General features: G+C 47.9%; 1 protein-coding gene across 4 annotated transcripts in view; it reads left to right on the plus strand.

The window, feature by feature from the left end:
- TMEM181 (transmembrane protein 181) overlaps positions 1-22,355 on the plus strand; it is a 62,663-nt gene that overhangs the window by 35,356 nt on the left and 4,952 nt on the right. For 3 of the 4 annotated variants that reach the window (XM_053591213.1, XM_053591215.1, XM_053591214.1), the window contains exons 3-15: positions 1,350-1,405; positions 3,278-3,371; positions 4,687-4,811; positions 8,879-8,989; positions 11,872-11,952; positions 13,551-13,650; positions 14,159-14,289; positions 14,473-14,564; positions 16,148-16,205; positions 17,376-17,478; positions 18,239-18,290; positions 20,838-20,920; positions 21,867-21,956. In XM_053591213.1, coding sequence (XP_053447188.1) covers positions 1,350-1,405; positions 3,278-3,371; positions 4,687-4,811; positions 8,879-8,989; positions 11,872-11,952; positions 13,551-13,650; positions 14,159-14,289; positions 14,473-14,564; positions 16,148-16,205; positions 17,376-17,478; positions 18,239-18,290; positions 20,838-20,920; positions 21,867-21,956 — 1,176 coding nt within the window. Of the gene's footprint in view, positions 1-1,349; positions 1,406-3,277; positions 3,372-4,686; positions 4,812-8,878; positions 8,990-11,871; positions 11,953-13,550; positions 13,651-14,158; positions 14,290-14,472; positions 14,565-16,147; positions 16,206-17,375; positions 17,479-18,238; positions 18,291-20,837; positions 20,975-21,866; positions 21,957-22,355 lie in introns of all 4 variants that reach the window. The other variant, XR_008380129.1, reaches the window with a different exon arrangement.

Consider the following 22,355-nt stretch of genomic DNA (forward strand, 5'->3'; position numbering starts at 1 on the left):
TGGGTTCAAACCTGGCCCAGGCCTGCTAAACAACAATGACAACTGTAAGAACAACAACAACAACAAATAGCCAGGCGTTGTGGTGAGCACCTGTAGTCCCAGCTACTTGGGAGGCTGAGGCAAGAGAATCGCTTAAGCCCAAGAGTTTGAGGTTGCTGTGAGCTGTGATGCCACAGCACTCTACCAAGGGTGACATAGTGAGACTCTGTCTCAAAAGAATAAATAAAATAAGACAAGTGTTTATGATTGCCCGTGTACTTAACCTTGACTCATACTGTCTAGTTACTATCTAGTGTCCTCAGGGGGCTGAGGCAAAAAGAGGACTGCTTGAGGTCAGGAGCTTGAGGTTGCTGTGAGCTGTGATGATGCCAGAGCACTCTACTCAGGGGGACAGAGTGAGACTCTGTCTCAAAACCCCCCCAAAAAACAACATGACAGAAGCGCTTCCCAATCAATAATTAACTTTAAATGTAAATAGATTAAACTCTCCAGTTGAAAAACAGACTGGGAGAATAGATTTTTAAAAACGACAACCTATGAGCCGGGCGTTGTGGCGGGCGCCTGTAGTCCCAGCTACTCGGGAGGCTGAGGCAAGAGAATTGCTTAAGCCCAGGAGTTGGAGGTTGCTGTGAGCTGTGTGATGCCATGGCACTCCACCGAGGGCCATAAAGTGAGACTCTGTCTCTACAAAAAAAAAAAAAAACGACAACCTATGATATAACTATATGCTATATGCTGTGTATAAGAGACTCTGAGATCCAGAGACACAGATAGATTGAAGTGAAAGAATGGAAAAGAATATTCCACACACTTAGCACTATAGATTAGCAGTTTCACTGGTTTGTATATCTGTGATTTCAGGAAAAGATGTATGCTTTTATTCTTATATCATCATATATTATGCTTCTTGGTAGACCTACATAATAAATGTTTTGGGAAGACTTGATTAATTGGATGAATAGATGTGTGTCTTAGTTTTTTAGGAGAACTCTTTATATGTTACAAACATATAGACACTGTCTGTGTAGTTGATGCTTCCTTGGGCCACGCCTGTAGAGAGGTCTCACTGAGAGGACAGAGAGGCTTCCCATGGAAATCCTGTAGGTTGTGTGTTTGTCTACGGGTGACCTGCGTTGGGAAGTCACAATGCACAGCAGAGTGGATATTCTGTGTCTCTGTGTCTGCTTTCTTGTTTTATTTTTGTATGTAAAGTCCCTAAAGAAGGACCAGGTAAATAAGACCACCTCCCTGGAATATATGGGTCTTTCTTGGCGTTTGAAAAAAAGATCGACAAATTGTCAATGTAGATATAACCTGTTTTTTTCCTTCTCTTCTCTGTTATACTTTAGGACCCAAAGTGATCCAAACTTCTGCAGCTAATTTTTCACTAAATAACAGCAAAAAGGTAAGACTGGGTCCAGTGGCAGCTGGAGGCATTATGAACTTCCAGGTCACTGAGACATGGGCCTGCTTAGAGGGTCTTTAACATGGACTGCCCTTGCCCTGCAGTGTGCTTCTCAGAGAACGCTCGCTGCTCACTCCCCTGCCAGCTGTGGGCCTCTGACAGTGGCCTCTTGTGCTAAAGTACCTTTTCTGCTTTAGAATGCCTCAGTACTTATTGGGGCAGTGATGGCACCTCTCAGGGGGCACAAGTTCATTTCCAAGTGGTGGTTAACTCATACCAATTCCTTGCATCTTATAAATCCCATTGGATTGTAGCTATTAACAATGATCACTTAGTTATCTAGCTCTTTGTTGATACTATCTATTTGCCCAAGTTAAGACAAGGTTCAGGTTTCTAACAGTAATAGTTTTTCCTAATGGTTATTTGGTATTTCTTGCATGAATTCAGTTTAAATGAAAGATCCTTCTTTTTTTATTTTTTAAATGTGCCTGACTCTTTACTGTGTTTAAAGAAAAACATAGGTCATTTCGATTGGAGAATTTTGGTTTTCTTGGATAAATACTAACTTGTACAAGCTCAAACAACTAAACTGTTTTATCTTTCTGTGTCTGACACATGACATCTTTATAAGCTGAACAGGGTTGTCCAGTATCCTCGTGGCACCAGAGTGTGTGTCGTTTTTTGGCCAGGGCTGGGTTTGAACCCGCCACCTCCGGCATATGGGGCCGACGCCTACTCCTTTGAGCCACAGGCACCTCCAAGTGTGTGTCGTTTACATCTGATTCTGTGACCCCCAAAGTCTTCCTCCTCCCTCTTCTCTCACTTCCCTTACAGTTTTTCAAAAAGGCAAAAGAAAAATATCCTAAAACTTACGCAAATCTTTTAACTCTTCTTTGGTTTGGAAGGGCCCTCTATTTAGCCTGTGTTCACATTTTCTTTACATTCCTTTATTTTTTATAACTCTTAGGCCAATGGTCTGATTTGAAGAAGTGCCATCAATGGGGTTGGTCTTTTAAAATTTCTGTCTCTCAGGGTGTGAGACTCTTTTTAATACTGAAAATAACAGCCTTGCTTCCAAGAGACTATTCTCACTTCAGAAAGACAATAAATTATCATTTGATGGATTTTATTACATCGATGGCTTTTAGGCCAATCTTTGCTCTTAGTTTCCCTGAGACCCTGTTAGAAGTATCCCCTCACACCTGTAATTCTAACACATTGGGAGGCTGAGGTGAGAGTTTTGCTTGAAGCTGGGAATTTGAGGTCAGCCTGGGCAACATCGTGAAACCCTGTCTCTACAGGAAAATTTAAAAATTAGCTGGGTGTGGTAGCACGAACCTGGACTCTAGCTGCTTGGGAGGCTGAGCCAGGAGGATCACTTGAGCCCAGGAATTTGATTTTACAGAGAGCTATGATCATGCCACTGCACAGCAGACTGGTTGCAGATCCAACCCTCATCTTTTAAAAAAGAATAAACCGTACATATAACACATTCATGTGCAAGGATGATGCATTCGAATATTGTCTTTGGAACTGTGATGGACTCCTTAAACACCTCTCCCTGTACCCTACAGCTATTACACTCCAGTGTCATCAGATAGCAACAGGTCTGGCACACGGATACTAAGCAGTCATCGAGACACATTGTCTTATAAATATGAAAGTCTCTCTTTGGTGCCCTTATTATCTCTGTATGTGTCTCATCTCTGCGCTCTCCTTATTGTTTCTTCAAGTGGCTTTTCCTTGGTATTTGAGTGAGTATAGTGCCCCAACCTTGTTTTGCTAAATGTAAATGTTGTATGTTAAGATGAAGTATTTGGTAGATTCACTTAAAAGGTCACCTGGATTACTGAACTTCTTTTTTTCCTTCAGCTAAAGCCAATTCAAATACTTTCAAATCCGCTGTCTACGTATAATCAGCAACTATGGCTGACATGTGTGGTCGAGTTGGATCATCAGTCGAAAGGTATGGAGCTTGACATTTTGGGATGATTTTTCTTTGAACAAAATACCATGATTTAGAGGTTGAAAGGACTTTAAAATATTTGGACAAGTGGTCACAGATAGATATATAAGGACATGCATTATTATTTGTAATAGCAACAAATTGGATGCCCCTTAAATGTCTTCCAGTGGGAGGGAAAGGTTTTGGTACAGCCTCTGTAGTGTCAGCTTAGCCTTGGGGCTGTACAGTGTGGGTGCTGTAGCTTCCAGCCTGTGCAGTGGGGTGGTGGTGGCGGTGGTAGTAGTAGCAGCAGCAGTGACAATTTTGTGGAAACTGAGGAGAGAGTGCTACTAGCATCTAATGGGTAGAGGCCAGGGATGCAGCTCCACATCCTGCGCTGCACAGGACAGACCCACAGCCAGGAATTACCTGACCCCACCGGAGAAACCTGCCCTAGGGCACCTGTCATTTATAATGAATTAGCTTCTGTTCATCTCAAGTGGCATAAATTTATGCCATCTGGGGGAGAATTGAGATGGTCACCCTCGTTAGTTTGTTCTGTGCTTCAGATGAGGTATTCTGGTTGTGAAAGAATTTGAAAAGATAACCTCATGACCACCATAAATGAAGTGAAAAACAATGCATAGTACAAAAAACTCAGCCCCTTTTGATTATGTTTTCAAAAGCAAAAATAAATTTTGTATCACTATATATTCGGTTTGTCTAGAAAATGATCTGCAGAAGGCACAGAAATGTGAATTATAGTTATCTGTAGGTGGTGAGACTTAAAAGTATTTCATTCCATCTTTATATTTTTAAATTCAGGTTTTTTAAATAACGAGAATCTAATTGGAAAAATAAATTACTTTGGACAGTGCCTGTGGCTCAAAGGAGTAGAGTGCAGGCACCATATACCAGAGGTAGCAGGTTCAAACCCGGCCCCAGCCCAAAAAAAAACTGCAAAAATAAATAAATAAATAAAAATAAGTAAATCCATTGTCAGAAAAATGAAGAACCTATTTCTAATTTGAGATAAAGTTAAATTAACTATTTACATGGGAAATTAAAATATAGTTTCAGTTCCCATGAACAATTTACCCTTTGGTGGATTGAAACCGATGGGTCTGAAATGTGGTCTTTGACGTAGGCCCCTGAGTCCCAGGTTGAAGCAGAAGCTAAGGGGAAAGCTTCACTTCGCTGGGCAAATGTGAGATTTCCAAATATGCTGAGGCCGATGCGGCCTGAGAATCTCGTGGCCATGGCAGAGCCAGGCAGGCGCCTTTGTAGCTGTGAAGTGCCTGGCGTGGTCTCTGACGCTGAGGTTTTTCTTTTGTAGAAACTTCTATTCAGACAAGCTTTCCCATGACCGTTAAAGTCGATGGTGTAGCTCAAGATGGGACCACAAAGTACATTCACAACAAAGTTCACAACCGGACACGGACCCTCACATGTGCAGGGGTGGTAAGTGTGTTTGCTCCGCGATCAGTCACCAGGCTGCACACAGTCTTACAGACCTGCTTTTCCAAGGTAGAAGGTATAGCATAGTAAGAAGCTTTGAAAAATTGCTCTTAAGTAGAAAGATGGAGTCATACCAAAGATGGTGTGAAAACTTAATTTTATACAGATACTCCCATAAAAATTCTCGTAAACTTACACACACTTACACACATATGTACACATATACACGTGCACACAGATGGCCCCACATGCCCTGAGCATCTTTGACACCTTCTTTTACTGTTTGTGTAACTTACTGCCTGGGCTGCCCACGGATGAATGCGTATGGGCTGCCCAGCTCTTGCGAAGGTCGGCCACTGTTCCGTGGTCATTCTTGGTCACTGGGTCTTGGGCAGTTCCTGGCTGTGTGAGGAATACCCCGACATGTCTGTTGGGGGCAGAGACCCACTCACAGAGGCCTCTTGGGGTCAGTGGCCTACTTTTCTGAGCATTTCTTTCGGGGTGTGGTGTGTGCGCGAATGAGTTCTCCGTCTGGATTTCACTGGCACCGTACTCTGTTCAAACAGAATATAAAGAACCAGAACCAGGTTCCTCCTCTAGCAAGGAGTCTGCCTGAGCACTGAGCAGGCTGTAGCAGCACTGAGAGCGTGGTGAACATCAGGAAAAGGGCAGTGCCTTTGGTTGTAGTTTAGAGACGTAATTTAAATGCCAGCTAGCAAGTGATGTCTCTGCTAAGCAAGTGCCGAGTACGCCCCTTATGTTGTCTCATTAAATCCTCCCGCAGGCCCACGAAGGAGAAACCAGTACTAGAGCCCCATTTTATGCAAGAAGAAACTGAGGCTTAGAGGGTCAAAATCATTGCCCAGAGTAACACAGAAAGTAAGTGGGGGGGCCAGGACTAAAGTCCATGAATTGCCCAGTTACCAGCAGCACAAATACGAGCCTCATTTATCCTGAAAGAAAGGACTCAGGTTGGCCCCTGTGCTGTGGCCGCTTTCTGTGGTCCCTGCCTGTTGAGGTCTAAAGGAAGAGGTCTCCAGAAGCCCGGCTGGAGGGCCAGCGTTGTTGGGACCATGTGCAGAGTCCTCCCGGTGCCTGCTGCCCCTTCCTCAGCAGCCTTGCCCACTGTGCCTGTTCTGGGTGAAGTGGGGTCTAGGAAGGCACCAGGCGCGACTGGCCTCTTATCCTGCCTGCCGCCTCTCACCTGGGAGAGCAGGGTTAGGCTGGTTTCTGAAGTGTGTCTCCAGGTTTTGTCATCTGTAGGGTGGGGAACGGGCCTTCCCTTCCCATCTTAGCAGTGTGACAAGTTTCGAGGTGACCAGTGTGTGTGAGGGTGTATGGTGTGGTCCAGCACGAGGTGCCCACACATTCCCCACTGTGCCTGTGGCAGGAGCGGCTCCATCAGCTCTGTTGAACAAAGCTGAACAAACCATCCAGCTGGGTGGATGACAGGTGTGAGAATCAGGAGGGACCATCATCTTAGCAGCCGCTGTCCTCGTGTGTCCGGAGGGACCAGCTCCCATCTCCAGCCAGCGGCCTTGCTGCTCTTCACACTGAGGCCTGGGGCCTGCTGGTCTGTGCCTGCTGCTCCAGAAGCTGGTGGACTCGTCCTAGTTGGCTCGCACTGAGATGCTTCCCAGCACGCTGGATGTTCAGTTTTAAAACTGGGACGAGCCGCTCACACTGCCTGACGCCATGGTTGCTTCACCAAGGGCCAGGCTGCTGAGCGGCTGCTCGTCTGCACTCCTGCTTCTTGGCCGGGCTGGACAGCAGTCCATTACTGTGTCTCCGTGCTCTCCTCACTCTCCCTCTGGAGTCCTTACCTCCTTGGGAACGTCTCACTTCTGATCTCTGTCCTCTCAGATCTCCCCCTAAGTCTGCAAGGAGCATTGCCCTGGCTTAAAGAAACACAGAGCTTCTATATCACAGATATTTACCACCCTCTGACATTGCTGCTTTTTTCTGATGTAAAGAAAAAACAGTGCCTGCCTTTGGTTGCAGTCATGTACACCTTGCAGGTGAGAAGCCTGTGGCGCCGTCAGGAGGTGGTTTTCAGAGTTGCATCTTAATCAGCAGCAGAGGTGTGGCTTGATCTTGGGACTCTCAGGCCTCAGGTGCTTTCACTGTAGTATTTTTTTTTTTTATTTTTTTTGTAGAGACAGAGTCTCACTTTACTGCCTTCAGTAGAGTGCCATGATGTCACAGGACTCACAGCAACCTCTAGCTCTTGGGGTTCCACGATTCTCCTGCCTCAGCCTCCCGAGCAGCTGGGACTACAGGCGCCTGCCACAACGCCCGGCTATTTTTTGGTTGCAGTTCAGCGGGGGCTGGGTTTGAACCTGCCACCCTCGGTATATGGGGCCGGCGCCCTACTCACTGAACCACAGGCGCCACCCTCACTATAGTATTTTTAAACATACCAGTATATGCTACTTGAGATGCAACTCTTTTGTTAATTAAAATATCCTATGAAAGTTGGGCGGCGCCTGTGGCTCAGTCGGTAAGGCGCCAGCCCCATATACTGAGGGTGGCGAGTTCAAACCTGGCCCCGGCTAAACTGCAACCAAAAAATAGCCGGGCGTTGTGGCGGGCACCTGTAGTCCCAGCTACTTGGGAGGCTGAGGTAGGAGAATCGCTTAAACCCAGGAGTTGGAGGTTGCTGTGAGCTGTGTGAGGCCACGGCACTCTACCGAGGGCCATAAAGTGAGACTCTGTCTCTACAAAAAAAAAAATGTATATATCCTATGAAAGTTAAGATAAATTCTTGCAAGAAGTGTTTCTCTATCCAACAAAAATGTATTAACTAATGTTAAGCCGTCCATTCCTGATTGCACACGTTCTTAGCCACCCCTGTGTCTGAAGAGGAAAGGTGAGGTTAGTTTCACTGAGAAGGCAGCCGGAGGGCAGGTGGGGAGTGCAGGTGTGGGAAGCTGATCAGGTGGAAAGGAAGCCACAGGTCTGGGGATGAGAGATGGCAATGACCTGCCTGTGCTTCCACGGGAGAGTGGAGGTGGGGTGAAGGGCTAGGGACTGACCCTCCTGGCTGAGCACTGTGGGCTCTGGCACAAGTCCTGGCTGCCAGCTGGCTGGGGTCTTGGAGATTTGAGGCGGTGACCGCTGTGCCACCTCAGCCCACTGTACACGCCTCCTCTCTGCTTCCTCCCCCATGTTACCTGGCCTGTTTCCCACCAGTTGCCCTCTTGTATTTTTAAGGCTTCTTCTGTAAAACCCAGGTGTTTCCTTCCCCTGACCTCAGACACATGCAGCTTGGGGAGCCTCTGGCCAACCACTGGACGAAGCCCTGTTCAGACCTGTGGTGACCATCGTGTCAGAGAAGCCAGAGAACTTCCCGTGTGCTGTGGGCAGTGGCTGTACTGTCATAGAGCGCAGGGAAAGCATGTCCACTCTGAAGGTGGAGTGACATCCCCAACCGCACGTGGGTGGCCCTGTAGCTCTGTGTGGGGCCCTGATAGAGCTTCCTCACATGAAGCTCCTCCCTCTCCAGGGTGCTAAACCAAGCAGAAGAGACCTGGCACTTAATTCCAAAGGACAAAAGACAGCAGAGCACACCCCCCACAAGATCACACTCGCTGCTGTCCACATAGCCTTTGCTGGGAAGGGAGAAGGAAAGTATGTAATCCACCCTGGGTGTCGTTATGATGGCTGCAGATGTGGGCCAAGGATGACGCGCTAGGCAGAGGTGTCTGCGGTGATGTTTCTTAGCTTATGTCCCCCCCCACCCCCCCTACACACCAGATATTTATGGAAATGTGAGGCTTGTGTTACACTGCTAAGTTCTTTATGCAGGTGACATGTTATTTTTAATCATTCCAAATAAAAATATTCTAATTGCTGTAAATCATGTACTGTGTTTCCAAAGACACCCATTTGGTTCTTTCTTTCCAGGAGCTGTTTTTGGCTGGCATCTGACTTTTTCTGGGCTTTTGGCTTGTTCCCTGGAGATGATGAGTCCTGCTCATCTGTTGTTGAAATGTGTCACTTCATGGGTCAGTTGGTGGGAGAATGAGTCCTGCTGCTTTAAAGATACAAATCTGCCTGTGTATTTGCAGAAATGTGCAGAAATTATTGTGGCTCACCTTGGCTACTTGAATTACACTCGGTACACAGTGACTGTGGGATTTGAACACCTGGAGCATTCCATCAAGGAAATGAACTTCACAGTAAGTATATCAGCTGACTGCAGATGTCTCCAGGGCTCATTTCTTAGTTCTTGTTCTTTTGTAGAGTGATAGGAATACATCCCAGTGTCTAAATGTTCTTTCATGTTCTCTGAGTTCTGAGAACTCCTTTGGTGTTCTGAGATTGAGAGGAGCAGCGTATAGTATGTTTCCGTTGGAGGCAGTGGAGGGCCGTCAGCACATGCTCCCCTGAAGACGGACTTCCTCCCGCAGCCCTCAGGAGTGGCCTCAGACCCTCAGAGCCTCCTGGGAGGGGCCCCTGCTGTAATTCTTAGTCCTTTTTGTGTCCAACTGAACTCTACCTCCTGTCCCCTTCACTCCTTCAGAGTCAGTATAACTTGGGGTGAGGGTTTTAGATTAGATGGATGAGCTGGCTTGGAATCCTGGCTCCATCATGTACTAGTTTGCCTTTGTTGAACCTCAGTTTCTTATCTACAAAATAGCTACCTCATGGAGTTGTGAATATTTAATGAAGATACTAATGTTACAAAGAAAGCAGCTCTCACATCTGTATAAATCTGTGGATGTACGCTTTCATTTCTCAAGGGTCAGTGTTAGAAGTGGAATGGCTGGGTCACGTGGTTCAGACGCTGACAGACCATTTTTCCAAGTGGCCGTGTTCCTTTGAATTACCGCTGGCAGGGTGTGGGGTCTCCGTCGCTGACGTCCTGGTCAGAGCTTGGTGTGCTCAGTCTTTAACTCCTACTTTTCTAGTAGGCGTGCGTCAGGACGGCATTGTGCTTTGGAGATGCTGGTGACTGTCGTCTGGCTTGCCTTCTGACGGGACATCTCTCCTGTCCCCATCTTTGTCTTCTATCATAACAGCCCTCCTCTCCCCCACCCCATTTCCTTTTTTGCTTATTTAAGCAATTTGCCTATGGTATTCCTTGGTGCTTTTTGTGCTTGGGGTCCATTGAGCTTCTTGGATTTGTGAACTTACAGTCTTCATCAGATTTGGAAAAGTTTTGGCCATTATTTCTTCAAACACTTTTTCTGTCTTCCTGCCCCCACCCCCCAACCAAACTTCAGGGACTCCAAATATGTGTCTGTAGGGCCACTTGTCCCACAGCTCACTGAGGCTCTGTGTGTTTTGGACAGTTTTGTAACCGCATCTTCGCAGTTACCTTTCTCTGCCACATCCCGTCTTCTGCTCGCCTTCCAGGTCTCTGTTGAACGCACAAGTCTGTCTTTTTTTTTTTTTTTCGAGACAGAATCTCACTATGTCACCCTTGCTAGAGGGCTGTGGCGTCACGCTCACAGCAACCTCAAACTCTTGGGCTTAAGCAATTCTCTTGCCCCAGCCTCCCGAGTAGCTGGGCCTACAGGTGCCCACCACAATGCCCGGCTATTTTTTGGTTGCAGTTATCATTGTTTAGCAGGCCCGGGCCAGATTCGACCCTGCCGCCTTTTTTGTATGTGGCCAGCGCCCGACTCACTGAGCTACAGGTGCCAAGCCAGCATCCAGGTCTTTCTCTGTTCTCAGTGTCCTTGTCTGCTAATTCTGTCCTCTTTCATTTGGGGCCAGTTTTGATTGTATAGCTTTTCCTCATTACATTTTTCTTTTCTTCGTATTTGTTACTTTTGGTTCAATGCCAGATGTTACTGACTGCTGGCGTTGTATTCTTGTGAATATTCTTGCCCTCTCTGTCTGAGATGTGGTGAAGTGACTCAGACATGGTTTGTGGGCTCCAGGCCTTGCTTTCCGATGCTGCTGGGTGGGACAAAGCTGCCTGGCATCCAAGGCTGATTTTTCCCACCCGAGGCAGGAACGTTTGGTGCTACCTGCTGCATTTGATTGTGAGGTTTTTTTTCCTCTTGTGGAAATAGACACCGTTCCTGGCCCTGTGGGTGACGGGCACAGGCCATGGGTATTTAGTCCCACCTATGTGCTGGGTGGTGTCCAGTGGGGATGTGAGGTGGCTGCCCTGGTGGGTGGCAGGGCTCTCTCTGCACAGCTCAGTCTTGCACATGGCTCAAGGCCTCCTGCGTCTCCCTGGATGCTCAGCTGTGTTCACAGCTCTGGAGACCACCCGGCTCTGCTCGGCGTCCATCATGGATTATTATTGCTCGGTTGCCCCTCAAGGCCAGTGTCTCAGACACTCATGCGTGTCTATCTACATGTGTATTTTCTGATGTTTTGGGTGAATCTAGTGTCTGTCCTGAAGTGGATTTCAAAAATTGCTCAGATGATTTTTAATACAATGCATGGAAATGCTGGAACTCTTTGGCCTAGTGTAGGGCAGGGCTCTGGGGCTCCAGGTATGAGTCTAGCTTGAGACCAGTGTTGATGGGCAGCCTGCCATCTGCCCTGCTGTTGGCATGGTACCTGCGTCTTCAGCTCCATTAGGAGCACACGTGTCACACCTGGAACTGCTCAGGCCTCATGAGAACTGCGCACTTGACTTGGAATTTACTTTCCTGGTCTCAAATTCATGTTCATATGTTTTACTTAAACTTTTTTAGAATATACTACTCAACATTTTTGCATCTTTTAAAATTGTTTATTTTAATGGAAAGTGTAGCTTTTTCTAATAAAGAGATTGACAAGGTTGATTATTGATATGAGATTTATCTAATTTTGATTATAGAATAATTTATCTGTCAGATTCATATTAGTATAACACCATATAAAACTTTTTAGTTCTTGATAGTTAATATTTTTTAATATCTGTGTTCTTTAACATAAAAGCAAACTGTTAATAGCAAAGTGTTAAAATTTTGGAACATATAGGAAAGTGTAAGCAAAAGAACGTTTAAAATACTTAGAGTATAACATCTAGAGATAACTATTATCAATAATCTGGCATACTTCCTCTTAGATGCATATGCATTTTTCAAATCATTTTCCCTGCTTCCTATTTTAGTGGAAGACTTATGACCCTGCATTTTCCCGGCTGGAAATTTGGTTCCGATTTGTCTTTGTAGTGCTGACCTTCATTGTCACCGTGAGTACGATTCACCTGTCAGCCTGGCACAGCCACGGCTAGGACGAAGCTAATTTGCACAGTTACAGTCCTCAGAGTGGGGCTACACGGAAATTTCCCCAAATTCAGAGATGCTGCATCTGATAGCATTATATACTCCGTGGGTTAGCTGAGATGCCTTAGGACTGCTGGGCAGTGTCATGGTCATTACCAGTCACCGACTGGATTCAGTTTTCACTGGTGTACAGTGGAAAACGCCATCTCCAGGGAGGAATTCTGACTTATCTGAATGACCTTGTGGTGCAAAGGCACACCTTAAGGTTTTCTATCTGGAGAATTGTACTGAACCTTTTAGTCTTCGTGCCAGAGAGAAGTGGTTTTGGAAATGCTTTGGCTGGTGTGGGAGCTGAGGTTTATGTCCACAGGCACTCAGTAACTATGTGGGGCAACGCTCCCCTTAGAAGTGTGAGGAAGTCCACGGGAGTCCATGAGAACTGATGAACTGGACAAACAGGAAGTGTGTATCATTTAGCGACTTTTTGCCCATCTGAAGTGTGGTGTTCTATACCCATTTGCTCCTTGCCCAGTGCTAACCGGGAGAATATGACATTGAGATGTGTCTGCTCTTTGCCATGGTGGCCAGTCCAATTCCACCTAAGAAACCCTTTGCCATAGTGGCCACTCCAGTTCCATCTAAGAAACACTTAGAAGGACACAGGTGGGTGCTGGAGGCAGGAGGTGTCTGGGCTGAGCCCAGGGTCTTAGGAACCCAGGGCACTGCCTGGGGGAGCTGGCATGCCTGTCTTTGGCAGTTAGAAATTCTTGCTGCTTTTCAGAGGCTCTCTGGTACCTGGGAGTCTGTTGTGACCCTTGGGCAGAGAGCTGGTATTCAGTGCCTAAGTATGATTTTAAAAAAGAGAAACTGGCCTGACCCTTGCCATATTAACTGGGTTGGGGAGAATGGTCCACAGGCCAGGAGATAGAAGAAAATTATTTCTAGATGCCCAGAAAATGATTGGCTTATGTTAGATTATAGAAAAACAAGTAAAATGACAAAAATGAAACCTTAAAATCATTAGGTTATATATATATACTGTTTTAAAGCAGCTTAAAGAATCTTCTCCCTTGAGCCCAACATACCTTCTTCAGGGAAGTGTGTATAAATACCTCCTCTGACCGTGGTTATAAACCACGTTACCTTGGCTTATCATTGGGGAGCCCTGGCACCCCCTTAGAAGCTGGTGCCATCTGTGACCAATTGCCCCGTGCATGACCACTCACAGCATCCACAGATAGGGGCCCCTTCCCTGACTGAGTCCTGGGTAACTGGCTGTCTGGGGCAGCCCTGGAAAGCAGCCTGCTTGTGGGGGATGGAGAGGCACTCTCCTGTGTGGCTGTTGGTTTCCCCTTCTCTTCTCCTCCTGTGAGAGCAGCGTGGGTCCCCTCTTACCTGTGGCCCCTCTGCAGCAAGTGACCATCTTAACGTCAGTTGTCACTGCTAGCTTGTGGGGTTCATTCAGCAGATCTTAGCTGGCGTCTTGGTGTCTGGGGTGGGAAGAGCCCCCCTGCTGCGGAAGCAAGGTGTGAGCAGAGGCAGTAACGGCCCCTTTGGTTTGCAGTGCCTGTTCGCACATTCCCTCCGCAAGTTCTCCATGAGGGACTGGGGGATCGAGCAGAAGTGGATGTCTATTCTTTTGCCTCTGCTGCTGCTGTACAATGGTAGGTCCCCTGTTTAAGTTGAAATCATTTTCTTTTACAATGTAAAGCTGGAAGACATCCTGGAGGTGGCCTGGGGCCCTGGGAGGAGTGTGTAGCAGTGCGCTCTCTGGGAGCCGTGTTCCCCAAGCTGGGGCAGATGTCTGCCTCGTTCACAAACAGGCGGTTGTTGGGTAGTTCAGACTTGGACGCGCTACAGACACAGCAGTCCTGGGTCTTGGCGGAGCTGGCCAGGCACGGCTGGCTGTTGTCTCTCCCTGCTCCGGAAAGCACTTGCCACCCGAGCTCCCAGGCCTCCGGGAGGAGCTGCTGGCAGCACAGACGGCAGATCCGCGCAGCAATCTGTTCCCTGGCTTTTAGGTGTTTTGAAAAACAAAGTAGCCTTTGGTTTGCTGCCTTCCCTTTGGCACTGACTTGGGAGAAACCCATACTGAGTCTGAGCTCACAGAGAGACGCGGTGCTCTCTGCGGGTGCCCGTTTCCCTCACACACCTCTGCCTTGTGCCTTCCAGACCCCTTCTTCCCCCTGTCCTTTCTGGTGAACAGCTGGCTCCCAGGCATGCTGGATGACCTCTTCCAGTCTGTGTTCCTGTGCGCCTTGCTGCTCTTCTGGCTGTGCGTGTACCATGGGATACGTGTTCAGGTGAGCTGCAGCCGCGGCACCACCAGGAGGCTAAAGGCTCAGCCTTTGCTTCCAGACTCTGCTGATGAAAACCTGTCTCAGACTCCTACTCAGTGGAAGAATGGAAATGTAGCAATAATTTGGGCATCTATGATCTTGATAGAATTAGGTTTTCTTTATTTCTTACTTTTTTTTCTTTTTTAGGGAGAAAGAAAGTGTTTAACTTTCTATTTGCCTAAATTCTTCATTGTTGGACTGCTGTGGCTGGCTTCTGTTACTCTAGGGATATGGCAAACGTGAGTAGTCTCTCGTGTTGAAACTTCAGTCAGGAAAACCCTTGACAAAGGTGAAAGACCCAGGGCCTAACTGTGAATTCATCCAGAAAGGAATCGTCTCTCAGTGTTTCAATCTTAGTTGTCCAGTGCCTGCCCCGCCTTATACTTGGGGGATATATTCCAAGACCCCCAGAGGATACCTGAAACCTTGGATAATAGCAAGGGGTATGTTTCCTGACTGTTTTTCCTGTACACACATACTTGTGATAAAGATCATTGTACACATGAGGCACAGTAAGAGATCAACAATAATAATTAATGATGAAATAGAACAACTATAACAGTATACTGTAATAAAAGTTACATGATGGGGCCCCTCTCAAAATATCTCATTGTACTATACTCAGAATTTTATAAAGATGTGAGATGACAAAATGAGATGAAGTGAGAGGAATGACATAGGTATTGTGACAAGCCATTGGGCTATGACTGGGCTTCTGATGACACATTGGGAAGGATGACTTGCTTTGGGTGACCCCAGGTTATCCAGCCAGGATGATGGGCGGGTGGAGACACTGAACGGGGGGATTCACATCCCAGGATAGTGACAGTGCAGGATGCCGTTGGGCTACTCAGAATGGTGTGAGTTTTAATGCAACTTAAAACTTATGAAATGTTCCTTCTGGAATTTTCCATATAATGGTGTCCGATGGTGGGTAACTGACACTGCAGAAAGCGGGACTGTAGCCACGGCGCGCTGCTGTGTGACTGAGCTGAGCAGTTTGTTTCTGCTTGAGTGGTACGTAGAGAATCCGCAGTTCCCCACTGTAAGCCGGCTGGTGGAGACCGGGCGGTCAGATTTCTCCTTGAGACAGACGAAGATCTCCCTGCGGCAATCTGCTCAGGTCGACCTGTGGCTCTCCACTGTCCACCAGATGTCTTAGTTTCTCCTTTTGCTACTTCTGCAGACTTCCAAATCCTTGCTGGCTCCCAAAGTTGATCTTTGTTAGTATTTTTTTGTCTTGTAAAATGGCACCACAGCAGAAGCCTAGTGTGGCAACTACCTAATTCACTGATAGGGTAGTCCCATTTCTGGAGTGTGATTTGGAGCCCATCGTACCTGATTTCTGGCCACAGTGCCCCATGTGGCGACAGACTTCTCTTCCATCTGCTCCTGTTCCCAGCCCTGGTTCCCTATTATCTCAGTGACATAGTTTCATTGGCAAATGAATCTCATGGAAATTTGCATTTACTTTTATTACTTCCCACGTCCACTCATTTATTTCATAGTGCCCATATGTGCCATTGAAAAGGTACCTGGAAAATCATCTCTTAAAACCACGAGAGAAATGTGTAGTGTAGGGATCTGTGTGTTGAAATATGCGAGTTTGCAGCGCTAAAGCTGGGGACGGTCATAGGGTTGTGTGCTTTTCCAATGTGAAAAAATGCAGCAGGATTTCCCCTGAATTTAGTAGAGATGTTTCACTGTTGGTAGCAAATAGTTTATATTAATAGAAAAACCACAAAGTCAAATGAGAAAAAATGTAAAATAAAAATTCATGATAGTTACTAACCTATAATTTTTTTATAATGTCAATTTTTAGAGTTAATGAATTACATGATCCCATGTACCAGTACCGAGTTGACACTGGAAATTTTCAGGTAAGGATTATTCAGCAAGGTAAGGACTTTTTGTTTTAATGCTGTTTTGTAAAATTACTGAATTTTGTAACTTTAATCATGCTATTGACACAAGTTTACTAACCACCTACATGGAAAGGACCATAGAAAGGTTGAGAGTGGAAAGTTTAGGAAACACTAGGAAAAATAAAGTCTTTAAGATGATGTTTCTACTTCTAGTCCTTGGTTTGTGGTTATTGGGGTGGCGGTGGTGGTGGATGAGGCCACAGCCCTGTCACTGTGGCTCTCACTGGTGGTCTTTCCCACTCAGGCAGCTGAGGAGCAAACATGGTGGCCTGCGCCTGTCACCAGGGGGACACCAGCACAGAGACATCTTGGGGGCTGAGGCAGCCAGTCTAGTCCAATCCCCTTGTTTTACAGATGAGAAAATGAGTCCCAGAGTCACATGGGCTCTTTCAAGGCAGAAACAGAACCCTAGGTCCTGGTTTTCAGTCCTGGGGTGTGCCTCGACCTAAGAGGGGATTTCTGGTGCTGTGAGGACACTGAAGGGTGGAGGAGGGGAAGGGGCAGAGGCCACCCAGAGGGGAGCCTTGGAGCCCCATTGGGGGTGCTGGAGGGAGGGATGTTGTACAGCCCTGGGCTTGTCTTTGCCCCACTGGAACCTGCCACACCTTACCCACCACAGCTTCAGAAGAGTGTTTTGTTTTCCGGTAACAAGGTCACAGAATTGTGTGCTTAGACCTAAGGTCTTCTAGAACATCTAATTCAAAGATAAGAAAATCAAGATAAGATTTCACAGATAAGAAAACCAAGTTCCCAAAAGTTGGGACTCTCCCAAGGGTTCCCACAGTGCAGCCCTGGGCCCTTTCTTAGATGTCACCCTCCCATAAGCAGGGCGGGCAGCCAGGACACCATCCCAGGGAGAGGGACGGCAGCAGCCACCACGGCTTGTTGGCGCTGCCGTGTTCCAGGCCCTGTGCTGGGAGCGTTCAGTGGTGGAGGGAGTTTGGGCTCTTGCTCACCTGATTTGCAAGGGGTTGGGGGTGTCGTCTTGGGGGTGACCTTCCCTTTCTCATTCTATGCCAGGGTCCGAAGTGCCCCATCCAAATGGTCACACTTTTGCCTGTGGCGGTTTGGGAGGAGAAGGGCACGCATGCCCTCCCACTCAGGTGCCGCCTTGGTTCTTTCTAGGGGATGAAGATCTTCTTCATGGTGGTGGCAGCTGTGTATATTTTATACCTTTTGTTCTTGATAGTGCGGGCATGTTCTGAGCTACGTCACATGCCTTATGTGGGTAAGTGCCCCTTTCAGAATCACCCAGTGCAGGGTGGCTGGGCAGTGACTTCAAAGGGGGAGGAGGGCAGTGGCTGGAGTCTCCCAAGCCTGGGGCTCTTTGGTCCCTGGGAGCCACAGCAGGCCTAAGTGGGTAATTCTGGCCTTTGGGATGGAAGCCTGCAGGCCCCTGGGTGCCAGTGGGGCTGTCACAGCATCCTGGGTCCTGCAGGGACTGCACCTTGCAGAGGGCTGGCCAGCTGTGCTCTCATTTCTGAGTTGGGATCAGTCACCCTGACCTCATGGATCATTTCCCTGATCCTCACTGGACACCCTGGGCCCCAGGGAGGGGCCGGTAGTCCTGGGCTGCAGGCAAAGCAGCAGTTCACAGTCCAGAGGGAAGAGGGATTGGTTTGGCAGAGATCTGCTTCATTTTTGCTTTTAAGATCTCTGAGACTGGCGGGCGCAGTGGCTGTAATCCCAGCTCTGGGAGGCTGAGGTGGGTGGATAGCTTAAGTTTATGGGTTCAAGACCAGCCTGAACAAAAAGCGAGACCCGGACTCTACTATGCTAAAAAAAAAAAAAAAAAAAAATAGAAAAACTGAGGCAAGAGGATTGCTTGAGCCCAAGTTGGAGGTTGCTGTGAGCTATGATGCCACTGCACTCTACCCAAGGCAACAGCTTGAGACTGTCTCAAAAAAAAAAAAAAGAAAAAGGATCTCTGAGATGAGAGTGGAATTTACTTCCAAGATTTTTAACAAGAATGTTTCTTTCTTTTTCAGATCTCAGGTTAAAATTTTTAACTGCATTGACTTTTGTGGTGCTTGTCATTAGGTAAGAAGGCTTTATTTCTTGAAAGCAGCAAAACTGAATTTTTATTTCAATTTCATTGTCATTTCCTCCTTCTATGGAGAGAATTCCAGGAGCTTCTAGCATTAGGTCAGGGGCCTGTTACCATGGGTGGGCACTAAGAGTGCACACGGGCCCAGGAGCACACGTTTCTGCTGCCTGCGTCCACTAGAGACTACATCAGGGGAGTCCCTGCTTGCACTGCACCCGTCAGAGAGTTAGAAGCCCGGGACCTGGAGATGGAGGGAAGGGGCACTGGAACCTTGGGATGCTTTTGGTGCTCTGAGCATGAGTTAGGGCAAGTCTCACTGAACAGCACACACGTGGGGCAGTGAGGGGCTGGGGCACAACTGAAGGCCTCACTGTGGCAGGCCAGTGCCCAGCTGAGAGGGCTCCAGGCCTCTCTGGAGACTGTTGGCAGTGGACCTGGATAGGCCTAGGAAATAGTTTCTTTGAATAAATTCCAGATAATCGGTTGTTTATGGTTTATCTTTTTCTCTTAAAATCAAAATCCTGAGGGGGGAAAGTCTATTAATAGTTTTCTAGATTTGCTTTTTGGTTGTTTGGCTAGCGTATAAGTGGGTATCAGCCCTTTTCCTGGATGGGAGCCACGTGGGGTTTCCGCAGCTCTGGGCCCCCCTCCCCCGTGTGGAGGGAGGACGTCTGTAAGCGTCCAGGTCCATTCACCACCCACGTGTGTGGATTCAGCTCCGACGTCTGGACTTTCATTGAGCATCTAAATCCATTGAGAGTAATAGCGCATGAATGTTTTAAGTAGTATTCTCTCTCTGCTCAGTGCTTGGTGCGTATGAGGTCGGACAGTTAAGTTTGTAAACTCATCCTAGCAAAAGTTCTCCATGCCTGATTGCTGGCCGCCTGCAAGGCGCTCTCCTGGGGAAGCCGTGCACCAATGCCAGCGTCTTCTCCTCCTTTCAGAGAGCCTTTTTTAGGATGAGTTTAAGAACTTAATTGTCAGACCTTTCGTGTTGTATCTATACCTTGTACTTGTGCAAGGTACACACATATGAAGTGTACCCTCCCGCATACCCTCCTACACACACGCTCAGTTATACACACCACACACACCCTCACCCTGGAGCTTCCCAGCCCACAGGTGGGGAGCTGCCATCTGCTCATAGTGACTTCTATACAGTCTGTCCTGGCAGTTGTGATTCCATCATCTTTCCTTGTAGGGTCTCAAGGGAGTTCATTTATTCATCCTACAAATGCTTAGCGAGCACCTGTAGCAGCCCCAGGCTCCTCCCTGGCTTGGTAGTTATGTTCCAGCAGAGGAGACACGTGATATGTAAACAAATAGGCTAAATGCCTTAAAAGAAAAGGGGAGATGTGACAGTGGCAGAGGAAGTGGTCGCTTTCCGTGGGTTGGTGGGGAGCTGTCTCTGGGGGGGGTGGTGTTTGGCTGGGGACCTGCAAAGCTGTGGGGTGGCCATTCCAGGCCACAGCACTGCAGGGACAGCAACCTGGGGTAGGAGTGGGCCCAATGAGTCAGAGGAACAGCAGCATCCGGGAGGGCCTGGCCACAGGCATGGGCAGGCAGGTGTGAGAGGTCAGAGTGGGTGCTACAGGCCACAAGAGGAGTCTGGGTTTTGTCCTCAGTGATGGGAGACCTCTGTGAGGTGTTCAGCTGGGAGGTGAAGGATCTGGTTTACATTTTTATTAAATAAGAAGGGTTTTTATTAAAGCCAGAAGGGGGGGTGGCGCCTGTGGCTCAGTGAGTAGGGCGCCGGCCCCATATACCGAGGGTGGCGGGTTCAAACCCAGCCCTGGCTATACTGCAACCAAAAAATAGCCGGGCGTTGTGGTGGGCGCCTGTAGTCCCAGCTGCTCGGGAGGCTGAGGCAGGAGAATCACAGAAGCCCAAGAGCTAGAGGTTGCTGTGAGTCCTGTGACGTCATGGCACTCTACCGAAGGCGGTAAAGTGAGACTCTGTCTCTACAAAAAACAAAAAAAAAAGCCAGAAGGGGTCTGGCTATGTGTGGGGGCAGACCACGGAGGAAGGTGGAAGGGGGTGCAGGTGGGAGGCTGTAGAATTATAGGCAGAGCTGGTTGTGGCTGCACAGGCCAGTGTTGTCAGAGCCCTCCACCGCAGCGGGCCGGAGTCTGAGCCTCAGGTGTCAGGGGCTGTGCCTGGTGAGGGGCGTATGAAGGAGGTGCAGGCTTCCCTGGGGAATGTGCTGCTTTGTTGTAGTAGGAGACAGTCTTGAAAACATGAATGACAGGAGTGCGGGAAGGAAGGAGAACCCTGAGCAGGTGCTGCAGGGCCCAGGAGGGAGGGTGGTTAGGGGCCCATCCCTGTACCTGGCTGGGGGTCTGTCCTTCTTAGGCCTGAGGCCAGAAATCCAGACGTGGAGGTTCTGTGTGCGTGCAGTGCGTGTGCGCGCATGTAGAAGTTTCCATGGTGAAATAATAATGAATATGCTGCATTCGGGAGGTGAATAAAACAGATCACATAAACTCCGAGTCTTTTCTTTGCATATTTTTCCATGTCGTCTTCTGCCTTTCTTTTTCCAGCATCATCATCCTTTATTTAAGATTCGGAGCACAAGTGTTGCAAGACAATTTCGTTGCAGAACTGTCAGCACACTACCAGAATTATATCCTTTGACTTGGAAGCGCCCAGGCTGTAGGAGTGTCTGCAGTCTGCCCAGGTCTGAGACTGAGAGGTGACTGGCCAGCGGCTCGTGCCTTACTCTGGAGGCCTGCCTCTGCTGAGAGGTGCCTCCTGCTCTCCCCTTGGGCAGGGGCAGGTCTGCCACCACTCCTCTGTGGGCAAGAAGCTCGGGTGCAGCTGGGCTAGTTCCAGGTCCTCAAGATCCGTTACCAGGTGGCAGAGGCTGACCCAGAGTTTGGGTCAGCCTCTGGAGCCATTCTCCACAGCATGCTGCTCCCCACCCACACTGCTCTGTGCAGACAGATGACGTGCTGTCTTACGGTACCTGCGCCTCCCAGGGCACCCTGTCCTCTTGGATGTATGGCAGGGGATGTATATATGTGTCCCCTTGATTGTGGGCATACTTAGGGCATTAATCCTTTACGTTGGGGGTTCTCACCTTGGGACCTCTTATGTCCTTAATGCATGATTCTTCAATTTTTTGTGGCTAAATTTCACACTAAACTTTCATCGGATTCTCAAAGGGGTCTATAATCCAAAAGAAGATCCAGTTGATCAGAACAAGCAGAGCTTGTTTCTGATGCTTTATTTTGTTTGCTTAGGCAGCTTAGTTCTCCGCACGCTGGTGGCCTTCCTGCCCTGCACATGTGACTTGATCCTGTCTGGCCCTGCCCCGAGGTCTCAGTGGATCAGGTTCTCCCTGATATTTGAGGCCACAGTTCACATGTTACTTACTGTGATCTTGAAGGCTTATTGTGACCTCTGCCGTGGGCTTTGGATGCCTGGCATCTGGGTTATGGACCCCTGGGAACTAGTTGGTGGTTACCAGTAGAAAGGGCCACTGATGGTTGGGAGGAGCAGTCAGGCTGGGGGCAGCGAAGCCATCTGCTTTGCCCAGACATGGTGTTCTTTCCCTTGACTGGCAGCACCAGCTGAGTTCTTATCTTTTTATGGCCTGTTGAACTTTTATCTCTACACCTTGGCCTTTGTATATTCCCCATCGAAGAATGCTCTCTATGGTAAGCCACCCTGGAGACTGGGTTGCTGGCCAGGAGGCTGACACAAGGTTTCCCCTTAATGTGGGCACCACAATTCCCAGAGCAATTCTGTCCCTTGAGCAGGGAGAGACAAGGAATGTTTAAATGGTGTGTTCTATGTTTAGACAGAGCACAGCATACATTGAACCTGTTTGTGTCAAACACATGATAAGCATTAATATGTTAGTGTGTCCTAGCACAAGCAATGTGTCCATCACCTGTATGCTGAATATATATAGTCCCAACTTACAATGTGGCATAGTAGTTTTGATTTACAGTGGTGCAAAAGTAATATGCATTCAGTAGAAAACACTGAGTACTCACACAGCCCTCCTGTTTTTCACTTTCAGTACAGTATTCAATAAATGATGTGAGATATTC

This window comes from Nycticebus coucang, chromosome 5, assembly GCF_027406575.1.
Source record: "Nycticebus coucang isolate mNycCou1 chromosome 5, mNycCou1.pri, whole genome shotgun sequence".
NCBI lineage: Eukaryota > Metazoa > Chordata > Mammalia > Primates > Lorisidae > Nycticebus > Nycticebus coucang.